We start from the raw sequence: 17,725 nt of genomic DNA, 5'->3' as shown, positions 1-17,725 counted from the left end.
GTCGGTCCCTATATATATACATACATATGCCAACCCCTAGATGGTACATTCCTATGTTGAGGAAAAGAAAAGAATAGAATACGAGAGAGGAAAAAGAAAAACTCCCTTACGTATCAATTAGGAAATAGACACATTAAAGGATGATATTATTAGAAAAACAATACCCAGAATGATGATTTTGCTGAAGAAATTGCAAAGTGAAAAAGAACACATGCACAAGACAAGATTTACGTGGTTCACCCCCAAGAAGGAAGGCTATGTCCATGGTCCAGAGATAGTACAAATCCATTAATCTGTGAAGCAAAAATACAAAATCCTCTCTCACCCATCTCTCAAAGAGATAATAACATTACATAACAAAACTCTTAACATCAGAAAGTACAAAATTGCCCCTCCCCCTGAAATCCATCCGGTTCGGACTTGAACTGAAATAGGTCGAAATACATATCAAAGTGAAGCTTTCGACGAGCATTATAGGGACAACGCCATATATATGCAGTTTTTGGCTATTCTGGCACGTTTCGAAGATGAAATGGCCCATTGAAGAATCACCACAACACTTTTTGGATTGAGATCTGACTTCACCAATAACACATATGACGTACCTTTATTGTCTCTCATGGTAAGACAGCCGTGGTGATGACATCGATCAATTTCTTTGAGCCCCTAAAGATCTGTTTCCTCTAATCAGCTCCAACTTCCTCCACAACACCCCTCCACCTCTCCCAATTCAATATAATGACCAAAACCGAAAGTAGGCAATCCTCCAAGATTTTTTTAAAAATAAAGTGCCCCAAATACTCCAAAATCCCACAATGAAGCCCATGACAATGCCGATGTAAAACCATAGCATATCCATCCATTCATCATCTGTTTTTTCTTCATTTTCTCCCTCAACTCTGGCATATGAGAGAGGTGGTGGAGATATGTTAGTTTGTGGGCAATTATTAGTTAGGGGCAACCCACAAAGTCCAGAGTTCCCGGTATAAATGGATTCATCACCGATGGTCTGGAGCTGGTTGCTTGATGGAATTCTCCCAGATAAATTGTTATGTGACATGTTCAAGTGGCTCAAGAAAGTTTGAGAAGATATACTTGGAGGAATCTCACCAGAAAGTTGATTTATGGAGAGGTCAAGGGTTTCTAGATATCGCAATTTCCCTATCTTCTCTGGGATCTTTCCTGTCAAATGATTCATTGATAAGTTTTAGGTACCCAATCCCACCAGCCTTGTTATCTCATCTGGAATTTTTCCTGATAAATGATTGCTTGAAAGATCAATGCTCTTCACCATGTCAAGAGTCCTGCTGTATTCAAGTTCTCTTCCTTTTGTAACTACCATCATGTGTTCCTCATAATTAAATCTCATCTCTTCTGCATCATTTCGTTTTAGAGCATTCAAATTGCCTAAACATTGTGGTATGAATCCTGACAGAATATTGTGTGAGAGGTCCAAGAAGTGAAGCATTGAAAGGTTACATAATTGTGAAGGAATTTTTCCAGTTAAAAAGTTGTGATGAAGCCCTGAAATTTCCAAATACGATAGACTTTCTCCTATCCATGTTGGTATGTTTCCAGATAATCCATTTCTGCCAAGATCAAGACTCCATAAAGATTTGCAGTTTCGCAATGATGAAGGAAGCCTGCCTCGAAAGTTGTTGTTACCAAGTATTAGATAATTCAATGAAGACAAAGAACCTATTGATTGAGGAATCTTCCCCGAAAGATTATTGTTTGCTAAATCTAAAACTAGCAAGTCCTTCATTTCCTTCCAACAATCAGGGAGTTCCCCCCATAAACTATTATTTGAAAGAGTAAGAAACCTCAGACTTGTTAGTTCACATATAGAAGATGGAATCCTCCCACTTAAAAAATTCCCAGAAAAATCTAAATTGATTACTCCAGACCCTAAAACTTCACCAATGTTCTGAGGAATTTGTCCCAAGAAATAGAGAAGTGACATTAGACCAAAGTGGGAAAGAACCCTCTATGTGATTGAAACTCAAATCTATTGTACCTGCACTGTAAAATTCCAATGAATTTGGTAACTTCCCACTAATTTGATTTTGAGAGAGAACCAAATTCTCTATCCTCTGCCCAGCACATAAATTCCAAAAGCTAACTGGTATGGTGTCTGAAATTCCTACATTTCTGAGAGTTATTCTGAAGAGTTCCTTTTGAGTTGCAAGCCATGAAGGAAAATTGGGGCCCATTTGTAGGTCAGACATATACATCTCCTGCAGACTAAAACTTGGAATCCAATCCCTGTTCACTTCAAAAACCAAGGGCTTATTTGGAGCTTCTAGACCAATGCTTAAGAATTTTAAACTTTTGACATTCTTAAAGTGGTGTTCTGAAATAACTCCCTTCAAAGAACTATTATATATATTCAAATGTACCAACTCTGAAAGTTCTCCAATAGATTCAGGAATATTTGAATCCATTTGATTGTGAGAAAGGTCTAAAAAACTTAAGGATGACAATCTTCCAATGGACATAGGAATTGGACCTGTGATTTGAGTTTCACTGAGGTCTAATTTTGACAAGGATGACATGTTTCCTATAGATAAGGGAATTGAACCTAAAATTTTAGAATTCCTGAGCACTAGAGCTTCCAAAGACAACAATCTTCCAATAGATGCAGGAATTAGACCTGAAAATACAAGTTTCAATTAAGAGAGGTCCTCATCAAACAAAAAAATCAATAAAAAAAAGTTGAAAATTTCCCAAAAAAAGAGGGGGAGGGGAGAAATTGGAGAGATCCAACAAAGTTCCAAAAGAAGGTGGAAGTTTACCTGAAAGTTGAGTTGCAGAGAGGTCCAATTCTATCAAGGACGACAAGTTTCCAATAGAGGATGGAATCAGACCTGAAACTTTAGTCCCCCATAAATCTAGTATCTCCAAGCTATTAGAATTGCACATAGACAAACTGTTCACATATTCTGTTATTTCGCCATTAATATTACTGCATAGTGATAGATCTAACCTCTTCAAATTGCAAAGATAACCCAAACTTCTTGGTATCCTTCCTCCAATGTCTGTATTAAATGATATGTCAAGGTTTTGAAGAGAACTAGTGTTGGCAAAAGTATCTGGAATAGAACCTTTGAAATAATTCAATCTGAGATCAAGAACAGTAAGACCAGTAATATTAAAAAGCCAGGGAGGAATTAAGGAGTTAAAGTCGTTGTGGGAAAGTTCAAGAACAGAAAGATAAGTGAAATTTGCAAATGGAAGAGAGAAAGGGATGTTGGAGAGTTGACAGTAGGATAGGTGAAGTTCTGACAGAGAAGGAAGCATAGTAACAGCTTGTATCCAATCAATTGAAGACTTACCTGTAAATCTAACATAATTCATGTTTAGGTACCTCAAAGAAGATAGACCAGTAAGCCACTGAAAATTGTTGATGGTTAGACCAACATCAAAATATGAAGTATGGAGATCAAGATATTGCAATCTAGACAAGTTTCCAAGGTGAGGAGGAATTGTTCCACTGAATGATGCATTAGAGAGATTGAGATAACTCAAGTTCTCGAGTGAACCAATGAATTTTGGAATCTGGGTTCCTTGAAAATTGTTGAAGCTGAGGTCCAAGTAATTCAACTGTTTCAATTTGAGCAAGGAAGGAGTTATTTTTCCACTCAAAGAAGTCATACATGTATATGAATCTGATCCATCATAATAACTTGACTCATTTTCGTATACTGGTTGATTTCGTAGATCAAGTTTGATGACATGGCCGGTCATATTGTTGCAGCCCACACCTCTCCATGTGCAGCAATCTTCACCAATCCAAGAAGAAAGCCGCCCGGAATTACTGTCGTTTAGACCATTTTTGAACTCGAGCAATGCCTGTCTCTCTCCCTCTATGCAGCTCACACTGAAACCTGCAACAATGGTTTCATGGTATAGAAAACCCAAAAGCAGGCGCAGAAGAAGAAACTGATGAATAGATGTAAGAACAGCAGCAGCAGCAGCACCACCACCACCCATGATGGCCTTGTTAGATAAGAGTAGAACTGCTAAGTCAAAATTCTGATTGATTAATTGATTGTACTTAACTAGCTGTTTGATGCCATATTTATAATTAAATATAATGGGCCATCATCAGTTCCTCGATCCCGGGTTGGTTTGGATCGGGTTAACCCCATTCATTTGGGTTGGTTGGGCTCCTCTCTTTGGAGACATCCGTCCAATGAGTGCTTAATGAGCATCCAACCACTGAACTGCCTGACACACATTTCGATGCATGCTCAGGGATGTGTGCAACCCGTTACTTCAAATTTTTATCCGCTGCTGTGCTATCGTGCAGTACAACAGCGGATATATGTGTACAACAGACCCCACTATGCACACATGGTCGTTGCTGTACCGCACGATGCGCACAGCAACGCCTCCAATATAGAGCGGATAAAGTTCCCGCTACTTCATTGGGCCTTACCCGTATTGCCTCATTAGGACTTTCTACGGTGACTTGACTCGTTGTTCAACCACAAACGTATGAAATGGGTGGCGACTGAGGACCATAATGTGTAGGCATTAGTTGCTACAGCATTGACTTTGGGTCTACCTTGATGCTAATGGTCTTCGAAAAGGCATAGCATGAGAGAAACTATTGGGCCGAGACTGAATTTGACAAGTATTTTCTCCTTCACCACGGGGTGGAGGAAAGCTTTCTCCATATTTGAATATTTCTTTTCTGATTTATTTTTTTGGTGCTACCTAATTAAGTAAGGGGGAAAGTTTTTGACCCGTATTTGACACGGCGATTAGCTGTGAAGCTGACGGAAGTTGCCGATAACAAACCTACGAGTAGGTAAGGTCCGTAAGACTAATGACCATAAAATTTGTGGGCGATTTGACTAGTAGTTGACGTAGTCTTGGATCGTGTGCATCCGAATAGTTGGGCTGCATGTGTAGCACCAGACTCAAGGTGGTGTGTTTTGATCACCTTATCCCTGCCCAAGTGCCTTGTCCAAATAAGGGTAAAACGATCAAAGCGCATTGCCATGAGTTTGGCGCTGCACATGCAGCCCGACTGCCCAGATGCACCGGATCTTTTTCATAGTTAACTGTGGAGCTGATGGAAGTTGCTGGCCACAAAGGCAAATTTTTTCTTTTTAGAATAAAAGAAAAAGAAATAAATAGACAAACTATGTCCCTTTTCATGGCATGACAATCCTTTGAAGTCCTTTTTATAGAAATTAAAGCAGAAATATGTACATTGAAGGTAAGCAGACGACTAAGCAAAATCAAACAAATAAAGTTCAATAAAGCTCATAAACAATTAGAAACAACATGAAGTAATGAATTTGTCCCAAACATATTCAATTCTAATGATCGATGAGATGGAGCTAAGGATTTTAAATTTTTAGTTTATATGGCGAACAACGAAAAAAAGACATCTACAAATTCGATAACCTTAAATATTCCTTATTAAAAGGGGCATGTTAATTAGACAGATGTTTTGGTAATGAGGCCTGGTGAGATTGGTTCAAAATTGTTTTCAACGTGTTCTTCCTCGTATATCTTCAGATCACAATCCTTTGTTGATTGTTTTGGACTCTGGATCATGAAGACTTCATCTCTATAGGCTCTATTTGTTTCGGCATAAAATTTTACCTAGAAATTTTCATTTCAAAAAAATTGACATGTACGTAAAATCTTACATGTTGAAGATGTTAAGATTTTTCCAAGATGAGACGAGTGTGGACTTAATTAATTATCGGGTCGATCACTGATGGGAATCAAGAAATACAAGGACTGACGTGGTTGCTACTATTTTATTGAGATGGACCGGCTTGGCCTGGCCCATTGTGGAAGTGAGTTAGGGTTTTGAGGAGTATTATAAATACAATTGATGAGAGGTCCCTGTAGTCACTATTCCCTTTTCTCTTTTCTCCACAAGAAAGGGAGCTATGGGAGAGTTTAGGAGGCGGCAGAAGATCCCCATCGCGGATTGCATTCATTCTCTGACAGATCGATGCTGCTTATGGAGGTGTTCTTATGTGTTCTTCATCAACACACGAGGGTGCCGGGTACACTTTGCTTTCCCTGTTTATTTTGATTTAATCGTGTTCTAGGGATCTGTATGGAGACGAATTCGGATTTGACAAAACCCTTGATTGTTCTAACAGAAAAGTGTTCCAATGTTTTGTTTTTTTTTTATTATAGAAAAAAACATTGAAAAAAATTCCAACATATACAATTTTACATTTACAAAGTAATTAAAATTTACCAAGGAATAATTTCGAGATAAAATTTTACGCCGAAACAAACGGAGCCATAGTGAAATTATCATGAGAAATGAAACTCAGAAGCTCAAGAGTCTTAGATCATGTCTAGGGGAATAGTTTCTCCAAGTAGACAATGAGGTAAGTAGGACAAAGTTGGTTTTACTGGATATCAAGAAGACAATTGAAAATGGTGGGCTTGAATGATCAACTTTTTGAATGTGAGAGTGGCCAAACAAGGTCTTCAGAAGGCAATCCTCAGTGCAAGAAAAGTATTGGGCAGAAAATCCCATATTAGGTGGTTGAAATGTGGTGATAGAAAATACAAAATTCTTTCACCTATGGAGGAATTCAAGCAAACCACGTTGGAGGAACATTGGATATTAAGTCGCGAAGATGATATTTGATGGAGATTCAATGGAGCTACGAGAAGCTAGGAACTCAAGCAAACCACGGTGGAGGAACGTTGGAGTTCCGACACATTTATGAGGAGAAGTGATGGTGGTGAGAAGGATGGAGTGAGAGAGGTATTGTTGATTGACTATTTGCTACATTGGCATGTGGACTCGTAATGTTGATCATAGGCTAATGACTCCGTTATTTATTGCATTTACAGTTTTGGATAATTTCGTAGTATGTATTCTTAGACAAAATTTTGTTGCTACACTACAAAGCTGGTAGTCAACAAAATAGGATCTTAAAGGGTATTTTAGAAAATAATAAACCCTAAGAGGGTATTTATGAACTGAAAGAGAAAGGGAATTATTCCATTTTCTTGGCTGACAGTCTTGTAGCAGGAATGTAGTAGTAAAATTTTTTCCCATATTCTTATAGGAAGAAAGTTTTTTTGTAGGGGAGTGTGCGCCTGCGTCCAAACACGGGGTATATTAAGTAGAGAAAATATTTTTTGTGCCACAGCGCAGGTTGCACCCAGGCACATGGGCCTGCCACTCAGGAGGGCAGGGTGGTCATTGTGTCCACCCCCATGTGCGGGCACAGTGAACCGCGCCCCCATTAAGTATTATAGTAAACCCAAACTTTTGCTAGGTATTTTTGTAGCATGACACCCAATTGCAAGTAATTTGGTAATTTTCCATTTTCTATAAAATAATATTATTTTTAATATTTTTATTGGTTTATGTATAGATTACAATGTGAGTGAGATGTATGGAATCAAGTTTTAGGGGATTTCACCCCCAAAAAACACAAAAAACAAAAAACAAAAAACAAGACCATAATAAGATGTCCGATTCAATTTAATTCTCAAAGCTTCACGCTGCAAACCCTACCTGAACCTGGTTACTCTTCCCTTTCCGGCGGCACCCTCTCGTTTCCAGCGTTACTCTTATCTTTCTGGCGGCACCCTTTCCGGTATGTACTGTGTTTTTTTTGTTTCTTTCTCTTTCTTCTTCTTCATCGTCACGTTCTATTCTGTTTCCCCCGCCCCCCCCCAATTTTTCTTCTACTCCTCTCCGACTCTGTTCTTTTTGTTTTCCTCTCCTTTTTTCTTATTCCATGTCATGTTCTTCATCTTCTTCTTTGGTTCTGTTTTCTTTTCTCCTTCATCTTCTGCTTCTTCTTGTTATTTGATTTCGTTTTTTCCCCTTGTTTCTTCTACTTCTTCTTCTCCTCTTCAGTTCTATTTTACCTTAATTTTTTTTCTATTGCTTCTTGTCTTTTTCTTAGTAGTTCGATTATCGTAGAACCTCAGTCTTCCAAATTTGGTAATTGTTATTGATTCTCCAATGTCATTTACACCTCAAATCTGTGTGTGCATACAATGGTGAATTGGTTACTTGGTTAGGTTTAGTTGTGTAACTGTATGAAGAGTTAGGTTGAAGTCTGGAATTCTTCTATATTCTTAATTCTTTGTTCTTATTGCTTGATATGTGAAAGTGTATGAAATTCTTCTATATTCTTACATGACATGTGAAAAATTTTATTGCTGTGTGGTAACAAACCAAGGCCAAAGGAAAAATGTTTTTTAACTTTATTTGTTGTTTTGCAACTTGCTTTCTCACAGTCTCATTAGTTTTACTCTCAAGTTTCATCTATACTTGCTGTTTAGTATTCATAAAATATGTCGAGAGTTGAGAGTGCAGGTCAAGATCATGATCACTCTTTTGATTCTTGAATTCAACTTAAGAAACTATTAGTTAGCATTTGTTGATTGGGTTTGCTGTTGCTGAAGTATTGTTGTTTTGAGAGGCTGTTAATTTATTGATGAATGTGTAGCTTTAATGGGCTGTTAGAAGTATGCTTCTTTATATCCTGTACTTTCTTCATTTTTTGTTAATTTTCTCATTTTAGGTCGTTACGAGCAATGTAGCACAATTATACCATATTGCATTGATATTGCTTTTATGTTGATTCTTGATGTAGCTTATAAGCATATAATTATATCATTGCTATACTCAATAATATATATATATTTGTATAAAATAGGGTGCTTAGGCAACATCTAGGTGGGTGCCTTGTTGGCTAAGCACTTTGGCGGTCCTCCAACGCCTTGGGTTGCCTAGGTTCCGTGATGACTGGAATAGACTTATCTGCTAATGCGTATGCGCACACACACACACACACACACACACACTATTGGTTACAAGATAGGCAACGACACACACTCACACTCACACTCACACTCACACTCACACTCACACTCACACTCACACTCACACTCACTCCCTCTCTATTGGCTACAAGATAGGCAACGAAAGCTGATGTGGTTACTGACTCTCTGGAGTTCTGATAGGTAGGTCTCCTACCATCACGCCTATACGCTGATTAACCTGATTTGCAACAGGAGCTGAACGGAACTTCTCTCCATCAACATGGGATTTGATAATGAGTGCATTCTGAACATTCAGTCTCTTGCTGGTGAATACTTCTGTCCTGTTTGTCGTTTGCTTGTCTACCCAAATGAAGCCATACAATCACAGTGTACTCATTTATACTGCAAGCCTTGCTTAACATATGTTATAAGCACTACGCGTGCCTGCCCTTATGATGGCTACCTGGTGACTGAAGCAGATTCAAAGGTTTTCCCGTCTCCTGATATTTACTGTATTAGACTGTACTATTTCGGTTCCGATCTTGTCATATATTGCTGTTAATTTTTTTTTTATTCTATTTTGTTCCTTGCAGCCTCTCGTGGAATCAAATAAAGCTCTTGCTGAAACCATCGATAAAATTTCTGTTCACTGTCTCTATCACAGGAGTGGATGCACATGGCAGGGTACATTATCAGAATGCACATCGCATTGTGCTGGATGTTCCTTTGGCAATTCCCCGGTTGTATGCAACAGGTGTGGTACTCAAATTGTACATCGGCAAGTACAAGAACATGCACAGAACTGCTCGGTGAGTGTGGGACAGCTTCCTTGTTTGTATTATTTTTCTTGGTTGAGTTTTTCTTATTACAATAAGATAACTATATTGGTTTAATAACAGGGTGTGCAGCCTCAAGCACAGCAAACTGAGGTTGCCCAGGATGCAACCTCTACATCAGGTGCTGCAACTGCAACCGAACAAAACCAAGCGGGTGCTCCAGCAGGGGCACCGGCATCTCAAGCCTTTTCTGGCCAGTCATCTCAGACCAATGTGGTACCTGTGTCTGGACAAGATCAAAATCAAGCCAGTGCCAGTGTTCAGCCCCAAGCTGTAGCTCAGGCTATGCCAACTCCAGAGCAGTGGTATCAGCAGCAGCAACAGGTATACCAACAATACTATCAACAATACCCTGGATACGATATCCATCAACAACAATATCAGCATTATGATCCGTACCAACAACAAGCCCATCAGCAATATCAGCAGCAACACCTACAGGCTCGTCCCCCACATGTACCAGGACAGCACCCACCCCAGGTGTATATGCAACCACAGGCCCAACCTCAGTCCCAGCTACAAGCATATGCCCAGCCAGCGGTGCAACCGCAGGCACAGCTTCAACACCAACCGCAGCCACATGCTCAGTCTCAACCTCATGCACAGCCCCAGGCTCCTGTGGCTGTGCAACCTCAAACGCAAGGACAGGTCAACTCTCAGCAGCAACTTCAACAAGTGGCACAACCACCTTTCCAGGGGCACCAACATCCTCAGCCATTTTCACCGGCTCAGCCTCATCAACAGCAGCATCCAGCCCATCCTCATCCTCAACCTCAAATTCATCCACATTCCCAACATCATGCCCACCCTCAACCTCAGCCCCCTATGCCGCCTCAATCCCAGCCCCAGCCCCAGCCCCAGCCTCAGCCTCAGCCTCAGCCTCAGCCTCAGCCTCAGCCTCAATCCCAGCCACAGGTGCAGACCCAGCCCCATCCACAGCCTCAGCCACAACATCCATTAGCTCATGCAGTTACAGGCCACCAATCCTATCTACAACCTCCTCACAGTCACCAACAATTGTTGCCAGGTGTCCCACAACATCCTGCTTATGTGCACCCTCAGCAGCAAGGTTTGCCGCACCAACCACAACATTCTGTTCAAATGCAGAGTCAGTTCCCTCATCAGCAACCACAGCAAATGCGTCCACCCCAATCTCATGGTCCAGTGCAACAGCAGCAAAAGCCACCCATGCTGCCTCAGCAGGGTCAACATCTAAATATTCCTCCTATGCAACAGCCTCATGCTGGTCAACCATTAGACCAGCTCCCTGGTATACATCCACCCCAACAACAGCCTTTTGTGCTTCAGCAACAGGTGCAAGAGTTTCACCAGCAGGCATCTGGGCATTTGCATCCTTCCCATCCTTTCCCTGGGCAAACGCCTGGTTCGGTTCAAAATCAGGCCCATCAACAAGGTCTCTTCACGCAGAAGCAGCAGCAACTGCCACCACCACCGCCACCGCCACCGCCACCGCCGCAGCCCGCGCAGTCTCAGTTACGCCCTTTAGGCCCACCATCTTTGCAGCAACATGCTTATGGCAATCCTCAGTTGCAGCAGAACATTCCACTGGGACATGGCTTACAACCCAAGCCATTGCAAAATCTTGCTGCAAGGCCTATGATGCCAAATCATGGGGTGCCACAACAACCATTTCCACAGTCTCCTGGAGGACCTGCAGGGATGGGTTATGGTAAGCCAATGCAGTCTGGTCCAAATCAGCCGTCTCAAAATCAAAATTATCCATCAAGTGCAGGCATCCGTCCACATTCATCTTTGGAACAACATCTTGGTTACATTCATCAGCCCGCACTTTCACAATCTGGCGGCCAGAATGCCTTGTTTCCTGCTCTGCCCACAACAGAGTCTGGGACAAATGTCTCAGCAGCTTATGCACAAGCTGCATCAAAGCCAACATCTTTTGAGAAGCCGGGTGATTCCAAGCGTGAGAAAAGTGCAAATGGGATTGAAAATGATACAGCTTCTCTCAAGACCAGTGGAAATGAGGGAAATAGTTCAATTATCGCATCTTCTCACGATCCTGATTCATTAGAGCTTAAGGCTCCCAAGTCTGTGATTGATGAAGAAAAGCACGTCAATCAAGATGAAAGTAAGAACAGCCAGTCTGATCTGGCTGTTAAGGAGATTCTAGGCTCTTCCCAGGCACTGGGAAAACACCTCAGATCGAAGGTGCCGGAAAATGCATCCGAGGAACTGGTGATTAAGCGGATAGTGAAGGAAGAAGCTAGTGAGAAGTTGTCAGAGCCATCTCCAGGTGGGGCTAAGAGCCATGAAGATGTTCATAGTGGTTCCGAGGAGAATGCCCTGCTGGAAACCATGGAAATTCAGGATGCCCCTCAAATGGAGATGACTGAAGGTCAGGATATGAGCAAGCCAGTGAATGCAGGAGTTGCACAGTCTTTTCCTGCAGGTGAAAGAGACAACTTGCAGATTCTTCCTCTCCATGGCTATCGGGATAGAAATGTGGCCCAATCTCATTTTCCTCGACCTGGTCTTAGCCAACAACCTATGCATTATGGAGCTCCTCCTCCTCACCAGCAAAGACCTCCTGCTCCTGATCAGATGTTACAATCATCAATGCCTCCACCTCAAATGCATGTACCAGGGCAGCCTCTGGTCCAAATGAGGCCTCAAGGGTATAATTCCCATTTACATTTACCGCAGCAAGGTCAGTCATCTATTCCACCTGAACATTTCCAGCAACCAATGGTGAAGCAGCCTCAAGGTACTTTTCATGCTGAAATTGTCCCTGGTGTGGTTCAAGGCCCAGGCTCCTTGGCGTCATTTGGGAGGGGTCCAGCTCATCTGGCTCCCCAGAAAGGTCTTGTTGAACCACAATCTATGGTGCCCCGAGGGTATCAAAATCAAGGTATTGTTCCCCCTCCCTATGCTGGAGATCCCAGAATTTCTCAAGGTGAGTCTATTAGAGGACCCCCGTTGGGTGGGCCACCACCTGGGCCATTTGAGTCGCATGGATCAATGATGGTGAGAGGACCTCCACATGGTATTGTAGGTCAGATGGGACAGCCACGTCCTACTAATCCTATGGAAACTGAAATGCTTGTGAATAAGAAGCCTGGTTATATTGAAGGTGGACAACCTGATTCAAATCTGTCGGTACTTCCAGTACGCATTCCATTTGGGCAGGATTCTATGCATTCTAATAAGATGAAAATGAATGGGGTCCTGGGAAAGGGTGTGACTGCTGGGGGACAGGACCAATTGTTTCCACATGGTTTGCAGGACGAAAGAGTTAAGTCGTTGCCAGATGAGAGATATAGACGATTTCCACAGGAAGGCTTCAGCCAGCTATCGGTGGAGTGCTTCGAGCAGATCCCGATGGAACCGGGTAGGCACATGTTTGGTCAAAGAGAGTTTGAGGAAGATCTGAAGCAGTTCCCAAGGCCAGCTCATCTAGATGAGTCTGGTCCTACGTTTAAAAGTTACTTCTCGTCAAGGCATAAAGGCTTTGGCATGGATGCAGCACCGAGACACCTCGATAGGGCACCTGCTTTTGGTCGTAATGCTGGATCCAAATTGGATGTTGGTGCCAGTGCTGCTAGTTCAGGATTGTTGCCTCCTTATCAACCTGGTGGTTTGTCAGGACATCCTTTGGATTCGGGAGAAAGAGCTAGGTCAGCTGGCTTTCATGATGATAAGATTGGAAGAAAGGTTGATCCGGCTGGAGCTCACTCAGAGTTCCTTGGACCTATCTCTGAATTTGGTGGGCATCATGTGGATTGTATGGGACCTCCAAGAAGTCCTGGTAGAGAATACCATAGCAGATTTGGGAGCATTTCTGCTGGTTTTCCATTGGGTACTCAGTCACGCCTGGAAGATATGGATGACCGAGAGTCACGTTTTTTTGGTGAACGATCCAAGCCTTTCAATCTTCCTTCAGATTCAGTTGGCAGTGCATTTCATGATAGTAAGTTTCCTATGTTGCCTGGCCATATGCGAAGAGGTGATTCTGATGGTCCTGGGAACCTGCAAATAGGTGAGCACATGGGATCTGGTGCTTTGCCTGTCCATCTGAGGAGTAATGATTTGGTTGGTTCAGACATTCTACCCAGTCATTTGCGGTACAATGGACCTTTTGGACCTGGTAGTTTAAGTCATTTAAGAGGAGGTGAACCGTTGGGTCCACGGAACTTGCCTGGTCATACCAGGATGGGTGAGCCAGCTGGTTTTAGTGCTTTCCCCAGCCATTTACGTATCGGTGAGTTGTCTGGGCCTGGGAATTTGCCTTCTCATCTGCGAATTGTAGAATCAATGAGGGGACACCTCAGTGAACCTGGAGTTGGGGGCAGCTATCCTATTTCAGGATTTCCAAATGATGGTGGATTTTTTCCTGTAAGTGGCAAATTCAGTTGTTATATCCTCTTCTATTTTAGATATCTTTCTTTTGCTCAAAATTTGTGTGTGTTTGTTATTTATTTTTTTATTTTTTTTGGGGGGGGGGGTTCCTGGACATGCATGGTGCATTGTTTGAAATATAGATTCAGTGAATGATATATGGTTTACATTTTGTTGGATGGGCTTGATTGTCTAATGTGTCTTCATATTGTTGTCAACTCTTCAGGGTGACATGGAATCCTTTAATCACACAAGAAAGAGGAAGCCAGGAAGCATGGGATGGTGCCGTATATGTAAAATTGATTGTGAAACCGTTGAAGGTCTGGACCTGCATTCCCAAAGGAGAGAGCACCAGAAGATGGCAATGGATATGGTCCTGAGCATCAAGAAGGACAATGTCAAGAAACAGAAATTGTAGGTTACTTTGTAGGTTTTTGTGTGATAATGCTGCAGTTTGCTGCTACAGGTGTGAACCTTATACTCATATTGAGGAATGACATTTCTGTTTGACTGTGGGGTTTTGTTTTGGCTTGTAGAGCTTCGGATGACCATACTGTTGAAGATGCAAGCAAGTCCAGGAAGGCCAATTTTGAGAGTCGTGGTAATAGACATTAAGGCAATGCTACTTCAACTTTGATCAAACTGCCAATTCTGGATGGAACTTGATTGTTTGCTGCCTGGAAGTCATTTTTTTTTCCCTTCAGTAATTTTGCATCAGAGACATGTAGGTGGTTAACCCTTCTATGTCTGCTTTTTTGCTTTCGGGGTGGTTTATGCAGTTTTATTGTTTCAGGTCGCTGCCGTGTTTAATGGAGATGGTTCCTTGGAACTGAAGTTTCTGTGGCAAGTTAAGTTTGTTTGCAATTGTGGCTTCTTTAGCTTGCAAGGGAATAGTTCCATACCAACATCGTCCTTTTTTTAATAGTGTAATGAGCTATGATTCTACTGCAATTTATCAGGCCTAGAAGCCACTATTTGCGCTTTCTAATAGTTATTTGTTGTTGTTAAATGACCATCTTATTTTGTGTGCAAGCCCCGTCTTTTCAATTTTCTTTTTACCATTTGATTGTGTGGAACTGGATGGTTGCCTGGGCCTTATAATCTCTTTTTTCTTCATGGTTCGTACTTATTCTTTTCTTGCCTTGGTTTTTTGCTCTGGTCCCTAGTTGTATGAGCAAATCTTGCTGATTCATTTGGTTTTGGTCTTTGTTCCATAATTGGGTTAGGGATTTCTCTTCTTTCATAGTTCATCTTTGTTCCTGGTGTTTGACCTGATATTTGTGCAGTTATTTCTTAAATAATTTAAGGATTGAACAGTCTTTTGCGCAAAGACTTTTTCTACAAGGACATTTATGTTTAAAGTTACTCAGACTCTGATTGTCCTGTTTGCTTTGTATCGTGGGCTAATTACACTTATCTTCATGCTACATCAAGCAAGCCTTTTTGGTATCCTCTGTTTTTTATATCCTCCAGGTAGAATACAATTGCTGCTCTAGGTGTTTCATGTCACTTCCGCTAGCCCATAACTGTAATATATTGTCTTTTGTTGTCGCCCAAAAATCTGTTAAAATGCTATCATTGCTTGAACTGAGAGAACCCTGCGGGATGTATCTACTATCTAATGCTTTATTTGGGTTATAATACGTTGAACGAGGTTATGGATCATAGTTGTCAAGGCGTCACCCAGGTGGGCGCCTTGGTCGCCTTGCTTTTTGACCCTCTCCAACGCCTTGGGTCGCCTAGACGCTGTGACAACTATGTTATGGATGTTAAAAGCATTGGGAGATCTGCCTGGAAAAGCATTTGGAGTTGATGTCTGGTTGGTGGAAGTGGCCTTTCTTGATTATCTTCCCTGTGCTTATTGCTCGCTGTTGGGTACATGTTTTCTTAGAATACTTGTAACAATTTTATTGTATACGTTAATGAAAACTTACCTGTTGGTTGTCTAAAACAAGATTGTCCAGAATGAGGATATGAGGGTATAAAATACAGAACAATATGCTGTTTTGTGCAAAATTAGTGAATTTGGATTCATAATTTTGAATATTTTGTCAGAAGAAGATGGTGAAGAGTTGCTAAAAGACAAACAGGGAAAAAGAAGGAAAAGGAGACGGTACACGTAGCTTGTAGTATGTAGAAGACTAAGTGACTAACACGTGGAATAGCATCCGAAATGGAAGATAAATCCATTGTTAAACAGTACAAAGAGTTAGTGATGTGTTGAAAATAAAATAAAATCTTCAACAGTGGAATGAAGATTCTTTACCTGGAATTTAGTGCAATTGGAGATTGTGAAGAATTGGTGTGTGAGCAGAAGGAATAACCTGGGAAGCAATGGTGTAACAATGTTATATAACCATTAGTGATGAAATTCAGACTTGGGAACGTCATTCTTGTTTTGTTTTATACATAGATCGTCTTACTTTGGCTTTATATTTTGTCCACATTGTATCATGTGGACAAAATATAAAGCCGAAGTAAAGTTGCTCCATTGCTACCTTGTGGTCACGGGTTTGAGTTGGGAAACAGCCTCTCTGTGAAGTGGGGGTCAGGCTGCGTATATTATGACTCTCCCCAGACCCCGCAGTGGCGGGAGCATTGTGCACTGGGTATGCCCTTTTTATTGTATCATGTGATGATGCTGCACCGAAGTTCTTATGTGGTGTGTGAATGAATGGACTTCAATTTGTTGTAGGAGTGACATCGAGTCATTTTTCAGGTCTAAACTAAGGGATTTAAAATAGCAGCTTCATTAGTAATCATATTTCTTCTCAGTTTTTCTGTAAGGTTATTTTGTATAATTTTAATTTTGGTCCCACCTTAGGACATGCAGGCCTGATTTGTTTTAGTATTCCCCTTTGGTTGGCTTAGTTTTCTTTTAGTTTAGGTATTTTTCGTTTTGTCTCGAACTTTGGGATTAATCAAGGGTCCAAATGTGAATGCCGACTTGGGGTGTCCAACCTTGCATCTTATAAAGCAATGCAATTGTTTTGTCGCTGTTGTTTCAGAAATAAAACCTTTTGACCTTGAAGATTTCATTGAGTACTGAAGTTGTTAGAAACAATTAGCGTCAAGGTTTCTTTTTGTGCATCTTTCTTTAATGGTTTCTGCTACTTGTTCAACATCTACTGTTTCTATCTGTTAACCCTTCTTGTTTACATTAATTTTCAACACTAATTCTCTTCCATTAAAGATTGGCTCTGTTCTGATGATTGGAACTCTGCCTTTAGAACTTCCAGTAGAACTTCTTTTTCTCCCTGTAGACCTATGCTTTCATCCGTCCTCCACAAACTCTGTGTCTTACTGAGATTTTCCTTACCGAATATGATTCCTTTGCTCCCCCCTTTTCTGATTGTAATTTGGTTTGTTACATTCATGCATTTTACCCTCCTAAACCAGAATCTATCTTTTTAAAACCCTTTGCTTGTTTCCATTTTATCCTGATTCTCTTTGATAGGCTTTCATGCCAGGTGTTTCCTCTCTCTGGTTGTATGTGAAGATTGCCACATAATGCCATTCATCTTTCCTTAGTTTATATTACACATATGTGTCGGTTAGTGGAGCATCAATTATACCATGTTTTGCTAACATCTGCGTAATTAATTGTCTACAATCAAGTTGTATCTTTGTTTAATGTTATAAACACTTTTTTTTTGGTTAGGGTTTTCCCCCCAATGGGATTCCTAACCCCTGGTTTTCCTACATTTACTTAGATTAGATCCCGTTGTTGT

The 17,725-nt window shown here is 41.2% G+C and overlaps 1 protein-coding gene and 1 pseudogene across 3 annotated transcripts; one reads left to right on the top strand and one right to left on the bottom strand.

Moving 5' to 3' along the window:
• Positions 1–609: 609 nt before the first annotated feature.
• On the bottom strand, positions 610–3,993 carry LOC122668002 (annotated as a pseudogene).
• A 4,985-nt stretch (positions 3,994–8,978) lies between these two features.
• LOC122662434 (trithorax group protein osa-like) lies at positions 8,979–14,880 on the top strand. Of its 3 annotated transcripts, none has more exons than XR_006333022.1 (6): positions 8,979–9,271; positions 9,378–9,593; positions 9,684–13,991; positions 14,221–14,408; positions 14,531–14,718; positions 14,788–14,880. XR_006333022.1 is itself a non-coding variant. In XM_043858079.1 (6 exons), the coding sequence occupies exons 1-6, from the start codon at positions 9,065–9,067 to the stop codon at positions 14,607–14,609; spliced, it is 4,785 nt and encodes a 1,594-aa protein (XP_043714014.1). In that variant the 5' UTR covers positions 8,979–9,064; the 3' UTR covers positions 14,610–14,880. The 3 variants fall into 3 exon arrangements, 2 of the variants coding, with proteins under 2 accessions (XP_043714014.1, XP_043714007.1); XM_043858079.1 differs by having other exon boundaries at positions 9,684–10,166; positions 10,380–13,991; positions 14,531–14,880; XM_043858072.1 differs by having other exon boundaries at positions 14,531–14,610.
• Positions 14,881–17,725: the final 2,845 nt, after the last annotated feature.

The sequence above is a fragment of the Telopea speciosissima genome, chromosome 1 (assembly GCF_018873765.1).
Source record: "Telopea speciosissima isolate NSW1024214 ecotype Mountain lineage chromosome 1, Tspe_v1, whole genome shotgun sequence".
In the NCBI taxonomy this organism is placed as follows: Eukaryota; Viridiplantae; Streptophyta; class Magnoliopsida; order Proteales; family Proteaceae; genus Telopea; species Telopea speciosissima.
This window is presented reverse-complemented; position numbering and strand designations above follow the sequence as displayed.